General features: G+C 40.6%; 2 protein-coding genes across 9 annotated transcripts in view; both read left to right on the forward strand.

Annotated features, from left to right (window-relative positions):
- The first annotated feature begins 791 nt into the window (after positions 1 to 791).
- The window catches only part of GNE (glucosamine (UDP-N-acetyl)-2-epimerase/N-acetylmannosamine kinase), a 45,645-nt gene continuing 27,111 nt past the window's right edge, over positions 792 to 19,325 (forward strand). For 3 of the 8 annotated variants that reach the window (XR_003523649.1, XM_027615248.1, XM_027615251.1), the window contains exons 1-2: positions 792 to 911; positions 17,403 to 17,608. Coding sequence is in view for 5 of the 8 variants with exons in the window: in XM_027615248.1 (XP_027471049.1) it covers positions 861 to 911; positions 17,403 to 17,608 (257 nt within the window). In the remaining 3 variants the exon portion in view is untranslated. Of the gene's footprint in view, positions 912 to 11,987; positions 12,161 to 15,648; positions 16,669 to 17,402; positions 17,609 to 19,325 lie in introns of those variants that run through there. The other 5 variants (XM_027615252.2, XM_027615249.1, XM_027615250.1 and 2 more) reach the window with 5 other exon arrangements.
- On the forward strand, positions 4,615 to 4,962 carry LOC113934384 (40S ribosomal protein S26-like). Its single transcript, XM_027615256.1, has one exon. The coding sequence runs from the start codon at positions 4,615 to 4,617 to the stop codon at positions 4,960 to 4,962; it is 348 nt and encodes a 115-aa protein (XP_027471057.1).

Consider the following 19,325-nt stretch of genomic DNA (forward strand, 5'->3'; position numbering starts at 1 on the left):
TGCTAGTGTATATGCTTCCCATTGTTCACTGATATTTACAAACAGCAGCATAAAGTGTTCCTTAAGTAGAATGTAATGTTGTGTAGTAGATAAGGCTAGGCTGACAATGTGTTCAAATGAACATATGCCAATCAAATGGAAAAAAGCAGATGATCAGCCTATATCCCTTGCCACCAGTCTGGCTGTGAGGGTCCCTGAGCACCAAAAGTGCAAGGTACAACCTTTACAAAATGTAGCAACAGTTTTCTATTGTAATGTAGCTTAGACAAAAATGCAACAATATTGATTTTTCCTTCAGTCTCGTGAAACTAAGGATTCTAAATATACTGAGGTCAGTGACTATTAAAAAATCTTAAATCCTCCTTTAATTTTAATTTTTTGATTAAAATTTTTAAGTTTTCAGTTTTCATTTATTTTTAGTTTAATTTCTTTAGTTTCCTTCTTTGCTCAAAGTAGTATGTCAATAAGTGTTTTGAATATACCTGCCTGTGAAAACAACGTGAAAAAGACAACTAAGATTTTTGATTGTAGATTTTTGTTTCTACCTTTGAGAAACTCAGAAGAAAATCATTTTTCTGGTGGAAAATACAATCAAATGGTAGAAACAGGGAAGTAACACTCCAAAACTGACTGTCCTCCTACTTTCAAGCTACTGCCCAGGAATACAGGAAGACTTTAGAATCCCCCCTTTTTTTTCCTGGTCTTCCTTTTCAGAGGGGCGGGGCTCAAGATTTAGTTTGGAAATCACATGCCTATTAATGACTGCTCTGTGGCAGCTAAACCAAGAGAACAAACAGCTGCCCTGTTCATTAATTCAAACACCGGGTACAGAGCTTGTGCTACAGAGCTTTTGCTACGGGATGGAAATCAGTGTGTATCCTCACTGGAAGTTGTGCTTTCAAGGACCTCACGTAAGTCATTTAGCAAGTCAATAGAGCTTCCTCGTGAAAACTGCAATGGGCGGGCGGGACAGGGAAATTACAAGGAAGAAGAGGAAAGCTTTGGTTTTAAATCTACCCATCCATCTTTTTTTTAAATGTCTTCTTTTTACTGCTAACCCATGTTAGTCATCCTGTGGTTGCTATTTGTATCTCTGTTACTGTGCTGAAACTCCTGGTCTAAACTGAAAGCTGAAAAGGAACTCTTTCCCTCAAATTCCTCGTGCTTTCATCAGATAAAGTGGGTTTGCTTTTTACTTTCTGAATCTTCGGCTTCCTAAATGCAGTTTATTTCCAAAAGTGTGATGTTCACGACAACTATTTTTACTTTCCTCTTTGCTTTTTGAAACTTGACGTATAGAGGGGCTCAGCTAATGCTTCTTTCTCTCCCAATTATTTAACTATTGACTAGCCACCTGCGGGAGAGGAGTGTGTTTACTCTGAGTTAATTAGTACCCAGTGGTAATGGCAATTACCATGTTTATTGAAATATAACTATGTCATATAGTGTGCTATATTATAATGAAACTTACTTAACCTAAATTTTTTATTAAGGCATATGGAAATCCAGATGTTTTAGGGAATTAACATCACATTTCAATTCGGTGGTTTTAAAAAATATATTTATATATTTAAAGATCATCTAGGGGCGCCAAGCTGGCTGAGTTGGTGGAGCATGCGACTTGATCTCAGAGTTGGGAGATTGAGCCCCACAATGGGCATAGGGATTACTTAAAAAAATAAAATATTAAAAAAAAAAAGATCGGCTATAGTTAAGGAATGGTTTATAAGCAGTTTTCAATCAAATAACGTCATTCTTGCAATTATTTTCAACACAGTCGACTTCTAACTGTATCACTAATGTCTAATCTCAATTTGCCTTCTTCGGCGAGAATTTATTATCTTTATTTTTTGTAGCACTTGCACTTACTTTTTTTTTAAGAATTTATTTATTTATTTGACAGAGAGATAGAACAAGTAGGCAGAGAGGCAGGCAGAGGGAGAGGGAGAAGCAGGCTCCCCGCTGAGCAGGGAGCCCGATGCGGGCCTTGATCACAGGACCCTGGGATCAAGACCTGAGGCGAAGGCAGCCGCTTAACCGACTGAGACACCCAGGCGCCCCTGCACTTACATTTAAATTCAAGGTCAGATTTTCTGAGTTCTGAGTTGGAACTTCTTAGTTGTTTTTTTTTTCTTCCTCATGTCTTCAATGAAATCTAAGAAATGGCTGTCTCTAGTTATAAAGGTAATAGTTGTTCTGATTCCCATTTTTCATGTGACTGATTTTTTTTTTTTAAGCGCCTTGAAAGTACCATTTCATCCATCTACCTAATGTTTGGTGGTTCTAGGACCACATCAACTCTGAAATACTCTATGTGGTTTTTAAGTTACCTTTCAAGGTTCTCTGCCCCTTAATAATACTTCTGTATTTTCCAATATTCCTCAACAAAACTTTTCTCCTTGTTGGACTAGTCTCCTCTATATGCTGTTCTCACTTCCTTATTATGTGCAATCACACAATATTCCCTTCTAGGAAAATGCTCATCTGAAATGTAAAATTGGTAGGATCATGACAGACTGAATTTGAGAGTTGATGGAGAAGTCAAGGAAGTCTCCCACTTACTGGGTGGATGATGACACCATTCACTGAGAATTAGAGTAGAAAAGCCCAAGTTTACGGAGGAGAAGAAAATTTCACTCTGGCAAGTTGATTTGTAGTGTCTGTGAAACACAGCCAAATGCAGGTGTCCTAAGGAGTTAGTGATTTTTTTTAAAAGATTTTATTTATTATTTGAGAGACAGAGACAGAGATAGCAACAGAGAGCCCAAGCTGGGAGGAGAGAAGAAGCAGGCATCCTGGTGAGCAGGGAGCCGGACTCGATCCCAGGACCTGTGACCTGAGCCAAAGGCAGAGGCTTAACCAACTGAGCCACCCAGATACCCCGAAAAGGAGTTAGTTATTTGGGTCTGGACTGAGAAGTTGAGGCTGGAGTTTCAAATTTAGCAATAATTTAAAATGTTTGTTAAGTCATGCAGTGGTTGAGTTTCCACTGGGAGTATACTAAAGTGAGATGAAAAGGAAGCTAAGTGGGGAATTCTGAGAAAACATTAACTTTTAAGGAGCGGTTTGAGGAAATAGAGCAACCAGAGAGGTGGCAGATAGGCAGGGAATCAGGAGATGTCATGGAAACGTGGGAAGAAGAAAGTTTCCAGGATGAGGCAGTGACCACAGTGTAAAGAAGGGATTAAGAGAAGAGCAGCCGGGGGGCAGGAAAGACTGGGTGCCAGAAAAAGTGAGTGGAGAAAGTGGGAATGTGGCCAGGAAAGCACCACTGAATGTTTAATGTAACACACCATAAACTGAAGTCCCGGGGTTTCCACTCCCTATAAAATTAAATTTAATGATGTGTAATAGTCTGACCGTTTAGGACTTAGAAAACTGTTATATACAGAATATTATAAAAAGAGTTCTGAACTGGCCAAGAGTAAAAGTATAACAAACTGGGCATCAGGGGCATTAAAAAAGTCCGGTGAAACAGGTAGAACAAAAAAGGTAGTTGGGCTAAGAGTGTGCAGTGTATTTCAAAATAGATACAAATTTTGTTGGGTGAATTACGCCTATCACAATAAGGATCTCTGACCTACATCATTCTCCAGGTCTCCAGTCTAATGAAAATGACCTTTCGGTATTGCAAATTCAACATATCCAAATGAGAGATCCTTATCACTGCCTCCCGCCCATCCCCCCGGACGCTTCTCCTCTGTTTTAGATAGCAGCCCTGCCAGCCACCCAGCTGCTTTGAAATAGAAACCTCGTCATTCTCTTCGATCTCGTCTCTGACATCAAGTTCTGTCCATTTTTTCTCCACATTCTTTTGATTCCATCCTCTTAATTCCCACTACCACCATCTTTTTTTTTTTTTTAAGATTTTATTTATTTATTTGACAGCGAGAGAGGGAACACAAGCAGGGGGAATGGGAGAGGGAGAAGCAGGCTTCCCGCAGAGCAGGGAGCCCGATGCGGGGCTCGATCCCAGGACCCTGGGATCATGACCTGAGCTGAAGGCAGACGCTTAACGACTGAGCCACCCGGGCGCCCCCCACTACCACCATCTTAATTCAGGTCCCGAAATAGGATTCTTAACTGGTCTGTCTTCTTCTAATCCTACCCCCTCTTTCCAATCCATCTTCCACAATTGTAATGAAGCAAGTCTGATCATGTCACTGTCTTGATTTAAAAAATCTCCCAATTTTAATGAGGAGAAAGAAAGCCTGACCTTTTCAGCTTCCAAGACACTTGCTGATCTGGCCTAACCCCACATCTTAGCTGCATCTTGTTACTTTCTGCCTCCACACATCTATGCTATAACACCATTATGTTTCTCCCTGTTCTTCAATTCACCATGCTTTTTTTTTTTTAAAGATTTTATTTATTTATTTGACAGAGAGAGACACAGCGAGAGAGGGAACACAAGCAGGGGGAGTGGGAGAGGGAGAAGCAGGCTTCCCGCGGAGCAGGGAGCCTGATGCGGGGCTCGATCCCAGGATCCTGGGATCATGACCTGAGCCAAAGGCAGATGCTTAATGACTGAGCCACCCAGTCGCCCCTCACCATGCTTTTTACACTTGATCCACTATAAAATCTGAGCAAGAGCTCTCGGGTCTCGCTACCAAGATGACCAAGAAAAGAAGCAATAATGGTCATGCCAAAAAGGGCCGCAGCCACGTGCAGCCTATTCGCTGCACCAACTGCGCCCGTTGTGTGCCCAAGGATAAGGCCATTAAGAAGTTCGTTATTCGGAACATAGTAGAGGCTGCCGCCGTCAGGGACATTTCCGAAGCGAGTGTCTTCGACACCTATGTGCTTCCCAAGCTGTATGTGAAACTACATTATTGTGTGAGTTGTGCCATTCACAGCAAGGTAGTCAGGAATCGCTCTCATGAAGCACGGAAGGACCAAACACCCCCACCCCGATTTAGACCTGCGGGTGCTGCCCCACCACCTCCACCAAAGCCCATGTAAGGAGCTAAGTCCTTAAGGACTGAAGAAAAGCTGTTCTTCAGAAAAAAAATAAATGGCGATTGCACTTCATACGGAAAAAAAAAAATCTGAGCAAGAGTGTTGTACTAGTAAGATCATAAGCTTGGTTGCTGGAGGAGGGCAGATGGGGAAGTTGAATCCAAGAGACTTGGACCAGCCATGGAGAAAAGAGCTGGGATGGCAGTGACTTTATTTTTATTTTTTTTTTAAGATTTTGTTTCTTTTAAGTAATCTCTACATCTAGCATGGGGCTGTAACTTAACAACCCTCAGATCAGGAGTCACATGCTCTACTGACTGAGCCAGCCAGGTACCCAGCAATGACTCTTGGATAAGAGATATGATTCCCCCCATTTCACTCGATGCTTATTAGACGGTATTTCTTACATACATCATGATTCAAGGAACTATCAGGGAGACAAGTATACCTAACAGAATGAACTTCAAGGAATTTATGATCTGATGAGAAAAATAGGACATAAAGAGTAACTTATGTGACCGATTTTCTTATAAAACATCAGATCTATTACTTTACAGTCATAAATATGTACATTCAAAGATAGCAGGTAATTCGGAATAAGTATGAAATGAGTAATCAAGACAAGGGCAAGTGCTACAGGCATTTAGAGGAAGAAGAGATTGTTTTGGATGTTCAAATTAGGTTTTACAACAGAGATAGGACCAGAAGCATGAGTAGCCCGTAAGTAGCAGGAGGGATGATAGCCTTCTCATTGTGGGGAATGACGCAAAGTGAGGCGGAGATCTGTTCAGGGCAAAAGGATCTGGGTAGGGGAAAACGGTCACAGGAACAGGTCACGGGGTGATTGTGGGGGACTTTCAATCCAAAATTGATGTCATAGGCATACCTTACCTAGCAGGGAATGGGGAGCTGAAGTTATTCTTAAGCAGAGAAATGACTTAATGAAAGCAGTCCTTTAAGGGGATTCACCAGGCAATAGGGTGCAGGGCAGATTACAAAAGCAAGGGGGCATAGGCTGGAAGAACAAATAGAAACACAGTAATTCAGGGCTAAGATGCCATATTTTCTCAATTCTAAGACACTGTTGACATAACAGAGTTCATAATAAAAAACTCTACATTAAATGCCTACATTGATTATAAGATAAATCTTGACTTTAGGTGTGAAAATCATAAAAATATAGGCATTTCAGAATTGAGAAAATAACAGGATGAACTAAGGTAGTGATGATAGGAATGGTAGGAACAGGAAGGAAGAGTAGCTATAAACCGCCCCCCCAAAACAAAACAAAACAAAAAACCCAAAACTATTTTGAAGAAGTTTAGACATTGGATGTTAAAAGTCAGAGAGAAGATTAAAATATAACTCCGTGATTTTGAGTCTGCATGAAAGTGGCAAGTTGGTACCATTAACAGACATGGGGAAGTGAAGAGGGAAAAAACTGAACTAAATTTTATATATTGAGTTTGAGGTGAGGAAATATCTAGCAGGCAATTGGGATATGGGCCTTGAACTAGGAAAAAAGATCAGGCTAGCATGTGCATCCAAGGAATTATCTACACAGAAGTCAAAATGGAAGACTTGAGAGTGAATGAAATTCTGAAGGACGGAATATGTAGAGAGGACCAGGGGCAGATGTGTAATCCTTAAAACCCACATTTAGAGACAGGAAGCAGGGTAGGGAAGAAAAGCAGAAATGATGTGATGGGTTGGATTAGATTCATTCCAGGGTAGGGGCATGAAAGTCATGAGAAGAGAAAGGTTGAGGTTTATGTTCATGCTTAGGATTTATAGACGTTAATTATGTGTATTTGGATGTCTTTTTTTTGGAGGGGTAGGGTAGGGCCCAGTGCAGAGCCCAATCTCACGACACTGAGATCATGACCTGAGCCAAAATCAAGAGCTGGATGCTTAACTGACTGAGCCATGCAGGCACCCCATGTATTTGGATGTGTCTTAAGCATTCACAGAGGTTAAGCCCACTAAAGTGCTCCAAAGGAATGTCCATGTGGGACTCCACCTTCATCCTTAGCTTCATGCTGACTACCAGATGTGGGCTATTCCTCAGCTCCAGGGGTTTTGGATCAGTACTTTGGCTGGTTCCTCAGCCTCTATTGAAAAATCATGAAATTTTTCCAAAGGCTTGTTGCTGATTTTGAGTGCTATTGATTTTAGCGAGGTCCTTTGAAGTCCAAAGAGCATTCTTCTCACATAACTCTTTCATGAGCAGTTATTTTAGAACATAATTTTGTTGACCTAACTTTTTATAACAGAGTCAAAGTTAAAGATAAACTAGTTTTAAATACTTTTCCAGTTCTTCTGGAATAGCTGTGCAAATTAAACTTTCTGAACTCCAATTAGTCAGGGATGGCTGAGCTCTCTCTGGCTTACCTCATTTCCCTAGCAGACAGAGAAGAAATACAATTATTTACTGGTTTGAAATATGATACTTTCATAGCTCTTAAAGAAAAATACACTTAAAAATCCCACTAAAGGGCAACCTTTCACAAAAACAAACACATAGTCATTGTATTTATTTGTACTTTTCTTCTGTAATTGGGAGAGCTGGCCTAGGGATGGCTCACCAGCAGAGGTGCTTTAAAAGGCTGATTGGCTGACATAAGAAACGGATCAGTAATTGAGGCTAGGAAGAGTAATTAAATGGTCCCGAAATATGAATTCCAAGAGGCTTCTTTTCTTGTTATAAATATCTTAATCACTACCTTTGTAAGCCTATCTTTCAGTCTTAGGCTCTTGCAAACCTGAAGTTGACACATAAAGTTTAGGATGTTACTGAACTATTTTCAGTCAATGTAACCTTAATCCTTACATGCTCTTCCTAAAGGGGAAAGAATTGCTTTCCCATCTATGTCATCATCAGTGCAACAAGAGCAGTTCTCTCTGTTCTGGGGAGGTGCCTATATGACTTGGTTGGGCTCTCAACAATCTGACTTATGCAGTGATATCTGGTTTGTAAGATGTGTTTTATCTTCTTTACATACTCAAGAGGTTCTGGCAATTAAAAGTTTTGTGCCTGAGATACAGAGTGGGGTGAGGGGAACAGTTAACAAAAGGATATTTATTAAGCAGAAAAGTCCAGCTTAAGATGGTGATTAGTTGCTCAATTTTTTCCATGTTTTGATTTCTTCATGAAACTGGCGAAGGACAGGAATGGCAGGTACATGGCACCATCCCTGCCTGAAAAAACACACAGCTGATAAACCACAAGATTTTTTTCCTTTGAACTCAGCCTCAGAGTCGTTTTCCACACAGTTCTCTAGGAAGCCACTCCCAGTTGGTTGGAGTTGGGAGTTGAAATAATGGGGTTGGAGATTCTTCCTGGTTTATAGTTTTGGTGTTAGTATGACCTGATTGCAAGGAACAGCGCACCTTAAGAAACACAGGATTTTTAAAGGATTCACATGGGTTACAGTTGTTTAGGATCCAAGGCAAGTCAGGGACTGGATCCTCTCCCTGCAGCCCGCCCGTTCTACCTCCTGTAGCATATCTGTTGTGTCTGTTTTTGTGCCTCATTTTCCAATTCACTCCCAACTGGCCAGTCCTCCCTCTATTCCACAGCCTAAATGCTTCAGAGAAGTAGTTTAACATGCTTAATCAATACCATTGTGTCTATTACTAAGCACAGCCTTGGTGCTAGATCCTTCCATGGGTCATGGATAGGCAGCCCTTGCATAGACAGCCCATAGACACTGGCAATGTTTTCTTTCTTTATTTTAGTGGTAGTTATCCAAGTATGTTCACTTCATGAAAATTCAGAATTCAACACATACTTGTTATGTGCAGGTGTCTTTGTTACACTTTAATGAAAGTTTATTTTTTTAAAAAGGGCCAAACTGATCTCATTTTCTTTTTTGAAGGCTTTATAAAATTAGTACATCAGGAGACTGTCATAGACATTGTATGCCTTGAGTTTATTTTATTTTAATTTTTAAAAATATTTTATTTATTTATTTATTTATGAGAGAGAGAGAGGGATAAGCAGACTCCACGGAGCATGGAGCCCCAGAAAGACCCAACACAGAGACTGCGGGGTGTGTGTGGGTGGCTCATGTGGGGCTCAATCCCGCGACTCTGAGATCACCACCCCAGCGGAAATCAAGAGTCACTCAACTGACTGAGCCACCCAGTCTCCCCTGTATATCTTGATTTTAAAGGAGATATCTTTAAAAGTCTCTTAAAGACATTTATATAAGCAATTCAGAGAGACGTGGGCTCGATAACAGAAGAGTTATGTGAATTCTTAACTAGTGGAACAGCATACCCAAAAATTGATGAGCAACCTGAAGATAGGTTTCTATCATAAGAAAGGCTCTGTTTAGTATAAAGAGGAAATTCAGGGTAGTGGCTAAACATGTGGGATCAAAAGCTGGGTTCTTCTGCTTAACAACTGTGTGACCCTAGGCAACTTTCTCTTTTGTGCTTCAGTCTCCCTATCTATAAATGGGAGTGATAGAATCTATATCTTAAGGTTGTTAGGAGTACTGTGGATATATAAATAAAGTGTTTAGAATAGTTGAGTACTAATACATGGGTAGATTTCATAGAGAGGCAGAGTACTTTATAATTAAACCACCAAATAAAAGAGCAAGATAAGTCCCTATTAGAACAAATGTTCCTAAAGTGGTCAGATGAATATCTGTCAGGGTTGCTTTAGAGAGGTCTCTGCCTTTGATGAAAAGGTTGGGCTAGATGATCTTTTAAGATTTAGGATTCTCTGATATCCCAATTATGCCACAAATGTTTGAAGTTGTAATTCTGCTTATGGAGTAATCTATAGAAAATTTGATTTTATTACATTATAAACCCCTAAGTACTTTTTTGCAACTTCTAGAACTCTCAGATTAAAGCCAAAGGAAACCAAACCAAACATACAAAATATAATGACTGGGGAAGATTTTTGATATGTTAATTCACACTGTTAAATAGCAAAGTGACAGAGATCTGGAAATGTAATATTACCTATAGAAATGTGATCAGAAAAAGCCAAAAGAAAATGCCTCCTAGAGCTCCTTGTTGCAACTTCATCTCCAGAGAACATAGAGAAAAATTCTAAAAAAGAGGGTCATTTCATTAATTTCATTTTCATTTCAAGGTTAAATGATTCCATGAACACAGAACTACTCGAACTATGTACAGAAATACAAAGTTTTCAATATTGGTCAAATAAACATAAAATCTACAAGTGGCTTAATAAAGTGCACAAATTCTCACAATTCTATTATCTTTATTGAAAGTATTTGTATTTCTAGCTACATTTTTTCCTAGCTATAATCTTAAGCATTAAGTATTTAAAAAATATATAGTACTTATACATAAAAAAGTACAGATATCTTAGGTGTACAATTTGAATTCTAATAAACTAAAAATAGCCATGTAATAAGCAGGGAGTCTGCTTCTCCCTCTGACCCTCTTCCCTCTCGTTCTCTCTATCTCTCATTCTCTCTCTCTCGAATGAATAAATAAAATCTTTTAAAAAAAGAAAATTGTTACTGTGTGGTGATGGATGTTAGCTAAACGTAATGGTGATCGCTTCACAATATATACATATATCAAATCATGTTGTACACTTGAAACTAACATACAATGTTTTATGTCAAATCTGTGTCCAGATTCATATATCTTATTGTTCACTTAATAGCTTTATATAGCTACTTCATAGGCATCTCAAACATATCCCAAATTAAAACTTTACTTTTAACTCCCCACACCTGGTCACTCCCTCAGCTTTTCTCTCATCTTGGTAAATGGCACCAGTTGCCCAATTACTAATGCCAGACACCTGGACGTCATCCTTGTTTCCTTCCTTTCCTGTCAGTCCCTCATACCTAATCCATATTTTTCAAATCTGTGTCCAAACTCAATCTCGTATCATCCATTTGAGCTCCACTGCCACCATTTTTTTGCAATTAATTTTATTCTCTTTAATACGGAATATATGCATGTACTACAAGATACAAACGATATTATAAATCGGTATTCGGTGGAAAAGTCCATCTCCTTCCAGCCCTGTCAATCAGTGGGACCAGTTTTTCATGTATGCTTGCAGACTATTTTTTTGCATTGCCACATTCTTTCAGTGCCAATCCATTCTCCACATACTAGCCCAAGTGATGTTTTAAAAAATCTGTTAGCACTTCCTTACACATATCCTCTTAAAGTCTGTCCTTTTGTGGCTAATATGACCTTTTAGTAGCTCCAAGCTAGTTGCGGGGAACTGCTTGTTCATAAACACTCTGCAAATTACAGCTTCATCATTAATTGAAATACATGAAATGCAAAAGTTTTATTGGATTTGAAATTCGCTTTACAGCAAGAACGCTGGATGAGTTGTTAAATAGTTTCACCTGTGGTAAATTATTTAATGGTTGTAAAAAATGTTTTAATGTTTTGTAACACCAACTCATTCGAAGCTTGTCTTTGGTGACTCGGTGATTTGAAAAGATCATTAAAAGTCTTTATCAGGCGCCGTGGGAGCCCTCTTCCGCCACCTTTTCTGCGCCTGCCAAGTTCCTCTTTGGACATCCCCGGGCCCGGACTGGTGGAAGGTGCCCTGAAGGGGAGACCTAGGTGGAGCGCCTTATGATCAGCTGCTATCTGCCTTGTTTGGATCATTATCAACACTCCATCAGTCTTCTAGCAGACATGCTCCTGGAGTGGCAAGGCTTTACCTCAAGAGACGGCTCTGGAGCGGACCGGCTGCGCGACAGTATTGTTTTGGTCAGGGCCTACGAAATGCCTGAGGGAACAGAAGGCGTAATTCTCCCTTGGGTGCAAGGCCAAAACAACTGCCACGTGTGAGGACCCGCGTTCCCCAGCGTGCGTGCGGCGGGCGGCGGAGGAGAACGCGCCGGGGCGGGGAGCACACACTGGCCGGCCCGCCACGACAACGGAAAACACTCCGCCCCCCTCACGGGGCCCCTGCCAGAAACCGTTTGGCAAGAGGGTGGGGCCCGGGCGGGCGCAGCCAATCACAGGGTCGCTCTCAGGTTACGTAAGGGCGCGTTCGCCGATTCGGTGCCGGGGGTACGCGTGCTGGGGCGTGCGGGGCTGGGGTCGAGACGAGAGTCGTCTACGCGCGTGGCGGACTTGCGCGGGCCAGCCTTCTGGTGTTGCGTTCGGCTCTCGCCCGCGAGGCGCGGCGGCGGTGGCGGCGGGGAAGGGAGCTGCGCGCCAGCGTCTGGTGAGAGCCCCGCATCGGCCGGGACTCGGGGGACGGGCCGGGGAGAGCATCCTCCGGGCCCCCACGGCCTCCTTTTCCGACTCCTGCCTCGTGGCCTCCGCGGTCCGGCGGAGGCCTCGGACCTCCCCGTGTCCCCAGGCCCGCACAAGACCCGGCCCTCGCCCTGTCTTCCGCAGGCCTACGTGCCAGGGCCCCTCTGTATTGCGGTCACGGGCTCCGTCTTGTGGCCCGCGGAGCAGACAGGTTCATTGCGGGCCCCGGGCGAGTAGCCGGCGGCTCGGAGTGACTCCAACCCAGGGGCAGTGCTGTCCAGTAAGGAAGCAGGCTGTCCCCCTGGGAGATAAGGTTCTGTTACGGAGGTGTGCAAAGGAAGGCGGCGAGCTCCTTAACAGACAAGTTGCCCTGGGGTGTAAAGGGTTGAACTAAAAGATGTTGAAGATCTGCCCCCAATCCTGACTACGTTCTGAGTCTTGGCTTTCTTAGAAGTTTGATAGGCGTTTATTTTTTCGCCCAAATCTGAGCACAGCCGTTAAATTGTTAGAGCACGATAAAGTATTGTCTTCTCTGAAAGACAGGAGGGGTGCAGTTTAGCAGCTGTAGAGGGTCTGGAAGAAGCCAAAGCAAATTACAGCTCAGGAATAGATTTCTGAATTTCAGGCCGTTTTTATATAGCCCCTTCTTCTTAATCCTGACTCTCATCCCCGCTGCACGGAGGGAAGAATGATATATCATGTTCTTTTCATTGCTGTGGGGCCTGGCAGGACCTGGCACAAAGGTCCATGGATGTTAATGATCGGATACTAGGCAAACACTGGATGTGGCAGTATCCTGCGTGCTGGGTTTGATTTTTGGTTCTGGCAATTATTAAATGTGATTTGGGGCAAGTAAATTATTTTGGCTGTACCTCAGTGTCCTCCTCTGTAAAATGGGGCTAGTGAGAGGGCTGTCAGGATGAGATGGTTAATGCTTACGAAGCTCTTAACACAAGTGCGTAGCACCTCAGAAATACTTCTCAAATGTTTGCTGTTACTCTTTGCTCAGTGATTGCTTGAGCCAAATGTTTGTGAGTCTTTTTCTACAGCTAAGTGGAATATTATTCTGGAAAGTGTTGAATACCTTTTGTCAGTATTTAAAATGGTCACTCTTGAGAGAATGCAGGAAGTGGTCTTTAAGAATTGGGTTTCTCAGAGATAGCCAGTGAATTCAAGATGAAAGCATACTTCTCTGGCATTTATCTTTATTTTAGTTACAATTTTGGAATTCATAGGTGAAATGGGGGCAAATATCCAATCCCTCCTGACTTTCTGAGCTTTAGGCTTTAGAGACTATGGACGACATACCTACTTCATAATATCTGTTTAAAAGAGTTCTTGTTTTTAAGAATGAAAATTTCAAATGTGCTTAAAAGGACAGAAGATGGTATGACACCTTCTACCAGTCACCAAGATTTAACACATATTAATATGTTACCATGTTTGTTTCACATTTCTGCTTATGGTATGATTTAAAAAAAAAATGTTAGCTAAAGCCTGAAAAGCCCCATTTTTCTTTTCCTTCCTTCCTTCTCCAAAGGTAACTACTTTCCTGAGTTGGCGTGGAACTTTAGATCAATAAACAACATACAGTAATGTTTTATACATTTTAAAAAACTTACAAAAATGGTACCCTATTGTAACTAACTTTTTAGAATTTGCTGTTTTCCTCTAATGTTCTGTTTCTGAGATTTATTAATATAGACAAATACAGACATAGTCCATACATTTTAATTGCTGTCTGGTATTCCATCATGTAAAGAATCGAGTTTTATATTGTTTGGTTTACGTTGTACTTTATGCAACTTAAATTTGTCCTATTACAGTTTAAGTCCATTTTGCCACTCATTATTTTGCCATTCATTCTATACTGGTCATGGGGACTCTGGTCATAGTTCTCAGTATAAAAATGTATCTTTGGGTATGACCTCTTATCCAGAGCAAATAGTAATGTATACTGGGCTGAGAAAAAAATTAATTTTGTTTCCGGGGATTCTGTTTGGAAAAGTGAACTATTTAAGATCTGTTATGTGGCCTGGTGTCAGGTACTAGATTTAAGGTTTCTAAAAATCAGAGACAGGGTCTTTCTCAGTTCTGTGTCTCAGCTTTCTTTATAGTGCTCTGCACAGAGTAGATACTAAATGTTTGTGACACTGATTGTTTTTACTTCTGGGTCTTTCATAACCCTTCATATATTTTAAAGAGGTGATGGCCAGCAATTTTCAAAACTTTGCACTTTTAGTTTTGATATTTCCAGTGCCTTTAGACTTTCCCATTTTACCATTCAATTCAGAAACATAATTAAAAGCATTTTGAAAAGCAAGGTATGCAACATCAGTTTGTAGAAAGTTATCAGTTGTATAATATATGCTGTATGTATTTATAAGCAAATACATCTGTATTTATATATGTATGGTTTACCTGTGAAAGTATAGATGAGAAACTAGTAACTCATAGCTTCCAGGGAGAAGAAGTATGTGGCTGGGGAACACAGATAAGACTTTTGCTATATAGCCTCTTGTGATTTCTCAGTTTTAAACCATGCGAAAGTACTCCCTTAGAAAAAAAATAGTTAAGATTATTTTAAAAAACCCCAAACCTCTCTCCTTAAAGAGGCATTTTAACCATATTTTAAAGATTTAAGTTCTTTCCTGAAGAAAACTTTGGTCTTAGTAACATTTTTGCCTTTTCATAGTTTGTTTGTTTGGCTAGCTTACTTTGTTTTGGTAGAATAACTTTTGAGTTACTTGGTAAATACTAAACATTTTAGTATTGCGAGGCAGAATTTATATTCTTTTAAAATAAAAACAAATTGACCAACCATGAATGATTTGCCTCACCTAGCAAGTTGAATATCACCAACAATTTATTCAGCTCAAATTTAATGATCAGTGAAGGAAGGATTATGTATAAGAACATTTAAGACAACCATTTTTGGAAAAGTATTTTTGTCTTTAATTAGGTAGTGCTTAGATCTGGTGAATACAACTCTCTTGACAGAATGCCTATATCATTATATCATGAATGCTTTTTGTTGGATGGAATTAGCTTTTACTGGCGATTGTTCAGTTCAGAATGGGCCTAATGATGGGGCAGTTTGTGTGCTCACAGAAGTTTGAGCCTAATAGAGATGAGATGGCAGCTGATGAGATTTCCAGTGGGTTTTAGAGTTTACACTGATCTAAAGGGCAGCGCCCCTTCTACTGGCATCCTTAATCAAGCTTCTTTGTATTCCTGATTGCAAATTCTAAATATTGACACACTTCCTGAAGCAAAAGCATTGAATCTGTGAGGTGGAATTTTACATTGATATAGAGAAGTTTAAAATGCTCCATAAAACATCTCATATTCCTGATTGCAAATTCTAAATATTGACATACTTCCTGAAGCAAAAGCAGTGGATCTTTGAGGTGGAGTTTTACATTGATATAGAGAAGTTTAAAATGCTCCATAAAACATCTCTTATCCCTTGCCCCTGATTTTTACTTTGAATGGAGGGTATAGATGGCAAGAGGGAGGGCCGGCATGGGCAGAGAAGTTGAGCAAAAGTATTATGTGTTGGGTAGGGCCATACTGCTCAGAGGAAGGCAGCAGCTAAAAAGGGTGAGGTGAAGAGGAACTGAAGCTTATGTAGAGGTTTTAACGAGGAGGCAACGCTTAGACTGAGTTTTGAAGGAGGAGGAGGAGCCCAGGCCAGAGGGAAAGCAAGTTTTACCTAGAGGTGCATACGTCTAGAAAGGCACAGAGATTTGGAGACTCACTGGTTGAACGCAGGTACTTGGTATGGCTTTGGCACAGAGTAAGGGTAATTGTAGGTCAAGGAGAAGTGGTTGGAAAGATGGGGTAGGTCCAGATCAGAATTTGGACTTTATTCATAGGTTGTGTATTCTGTTGAGCATGATAATCAAATTTGTGAACTTTGGAAAGATCACTCTGAAAGTGTGTGGGAGGCAGGGCAAGACTAGAGACAGGCAAACTACTTTGGCGTTGTTAACAATGGTTCAGACCTAAAATGAGAGGTTAGACTAGGGGGTGTCCTGGGGATGAAGAGGAGGAGCTAGAGTTGAAAGATACTCAGGAGGTGGAGGGGCGCCTGGGTGGCTCAGTCAGTTAAGCATTGGACTCCATCTCAGCTCTGGTCTTGATCTCAGGGTTGTGAGTTGAAGCCCTGCTTTGGGCTCCACGCTGGGCATGGAGCCTACTTAAAAAAAGTTCAGGAGGTGGAACTGACAGGGTTTAGGAGGTACAGAGTAAGGGACAGAGAAGACAGGGATGGTAAGGGTCAAGGCATTTGGATGAATGGAAGTTCGTACCTGAGGTAGAGAACAAGGAAGGAGGAACAGAAATGAGGAAAACAGTAAGTTCGGTTTGGGCCATTGACTTTAAGGTGTGTATGGGTCAGTAGATACCTGGTAGGCATTTGGAATTGTCAGAAGTTTGTAGGCACTGGCTATAGGAACTAATGAGGCCTTGAAGGTAAGGTTTTTTATTTTACCTTTCTCTTCCCCAACACTAATCACAGTGCTTTGTATATAGTGGGTGTTTAGTGTGAGGGTGAATAGATCCTATCCCTTATAAGATGTGATCTTGAATCTTGGGGAAGTAATTTCCTCTCTCAAAACATGTGTTTCCCTTTCTGTAAGAGAGGGAGTTGAACTAGATCCGTTGTTTTCAGTAGTCTGGTATGTCGGGATCAGTTGTGAGGTATGGTAAGTAATTTCTAATAAAGAGCTGATGTTTGCTTGCCTTTTAAATGGGAGCTGATTTATGTCACTGTTTCTTAATTGCATTCCAGTGTGTTTTCTTAAGTGTGAGAGAAAGGGGTGGAATTAGTTGGCAGGAATTTCCTAGCTCTGGATATACCAGTGGGTGTGTCACATAGCAGCAGCGGTGGGGAAAAAAGGTTAAGAAGCACTGTATTAAATGGTGGCTAAAAGGCTTGGAACTAGGGGCGCCTGCGTGGCTCAGTTATTAAGCATCTGCCTTCGGCTTAGGTCATGATCCCGGGGTCCTGGGATCACATCGCGCTCCCTGTCCGCGGGAAGCCTGCTTCTCCCTCTCCCTCTTGCTTGTGTTCCCTCTCTCGCTCTGTCTCTCTCTGTCAAATAAATAAAATCTTAAAAAAAAACAAACTTAGAAATAGAAAATTCTGTGTTTATGTCTAGATGTATCATTCTGATGATAAATAATTTTTATTTTTGCAACTTTAGGAACTCTATTTTAATAACCTCTCAAAACAAAAGAAACAAGTCATGGAGAAGAATGGGAATAACAGAAAGCTTCGGGTTTGCGTTGCTACTTGCAACCGTGCTGATTATTCTAAACTTGCCCCGATCATGTTTGGCATTAAAATGGAACCTGAGTTCTTTGAACTTGATGTGGTGGTACTTGGCTCTCACCTGATAGATGACTACGGGTAAGATGAAAGCAATTTCTTACGACATCCTTCATTGCAACATGGTGTACTAGAGAGAGCTTGGATCTTGTGGCCATGTGTACCTGTCTTCAAATCCCGGTTCTCCCTCTTAGTTTTTATATGGCCTTGGAGAAGTTGCATCTTCAGGTTCCTCGGTTATAAAATGGAGCGAAAACCTGTGGTGTAGTTACTGTGAAGAATGGAGGTAGTGATAGGAAGTGGCCCATCGCAGTGTAGCTGCTTAATAGGTGCTTGATAAATGATAGCTATAAATATTTTTATTATTACTTGTTACATTCAGGAGAAATGCCACTTATATGTTGTGTGACTCTAATAATGTAACTTCCTGTAATATGTTTTGTGAGTTCTAATGGTACTGCTTTCTTAAAACTCTTATATAGATTGACAGCATATAAAGTAGTAGGTATGAAACAAGATTTTAAAAATCTAATTTACAAGATAAATTAGAATGTTATATTGCCATTGGTATTTATCTTGGTGTTTGTCATTAGGTTTGTTATTGATCACAGTCTAAATTTGAAAAATGAAAGTTGGGAAATCTTAGAGGGAACAGAATGTCTAAACCAAAGATGAACATTCATTTTATTCTGGGTAATAAAGTGGCATTTAGTGCACTCTTGTGGCATAAAAACGTCATGCAGCTTCCAAAGGTGGTCAGTAATACCGTATTATATATGAAAGAAGCTTGTGTTAAAGTAAAATTGCCTTTTCAGACTATTCTGTAAAAGCAAGGCAACAACAACAACAAAAGCAAACAAAAACCTGCCTCTAAAAACCAGTTTTCTCTAAGAAAATACTTAAAGAGTAGAGGAGAAACTCATGTATAGCTCAAAAATCCATAGGTTTTAAAAATGTGAAATGAATTCTGGCTATCTAAGAAAATCCACTGGGTTTTCTTAAATAGGACAAAGTAGAAGAAAAATTTTAGCTAGAGCCTGAAATGAAGTGTAAGTGTGTTCTTTTGCTTCTTTGAGAAAAGTTTGTTGGGAAGATGAGTAGGACAGAGGCTCTCAAGGAAATTGTGTTGCGTTTTCCTGTCTGCCACAGTAAGTAAGAGTGGAAAGGCAGTATTTGTCTTGTGAGACTGCTAGATAGGACACTGGACTGGTACTTAATGGAAAAGTCATGTAAAGTACATTCAGACATAAGTTGGTTGCTTCTGGGAGAGGAACTGGATGACTGGGAGACAAAAGTGAGAAGGTAGCCTTTTCACTAGAGAACCTTTTGTATCTTAAATTTTAAACCATGTGAATGTATTATCTGTATTTCAAAGACATTAAAACAGAAAAATAAGCTACCCTCTATTTCAACTACTTGTATACTTTTAAAAAACCAGCATTTTTATACTCTTTAAGAACTGGGTGAAAAAGGAAATCAAATAAGTAACAAGAGACTAGTTAGAAATTCATTTGTTCATTTATTTCATATGAGTACATGATACAAAATATTAAAACATTTTAGAGTAGTTTTAGATCTACAGCAAATTGGAGCAGAAGGTACTGGGGTTACCCTGTATACCTCTCTGCCTCCACACATGCTTAGTATCCCCCATTATCAGTGTTAGCCCTCACCTCCAGGGGTACATTTCTTTACGTTACATTTTGAGAGAGAGTGCGTGCGTACACGCAAATGTGGGGAGGAGGGTAGAGGGAATCCTAAGCAGGCTCCACACCCAATGTGGAGCCCAATGCGGGGC

Source organism: Zalophus californianus, chromosome 13 (assembly GCF_009762305.2).
Source record: "Zalophus californianus isolate mZalCal1 chromosome 13, mZalCal1.pri.v2, whole genome shotgun sequence".
In the NCBI taxonomy this organism is placed as follows: Eukaryota; Metazoa; Chordata; class Mammalia; order Carnivora; family Otariidae; genus Zalophus; species Zalophus californianus.

Excerpts from the sequence above, each read along its gene's own strand:
- LOC113934384 (XM_027615256.1), top strand. The coding sequence starts at position 4,615 with ATGACCAAGAAAAGAAGCAATAATGGTCATGCCAAAAAGGGCCGCAGC.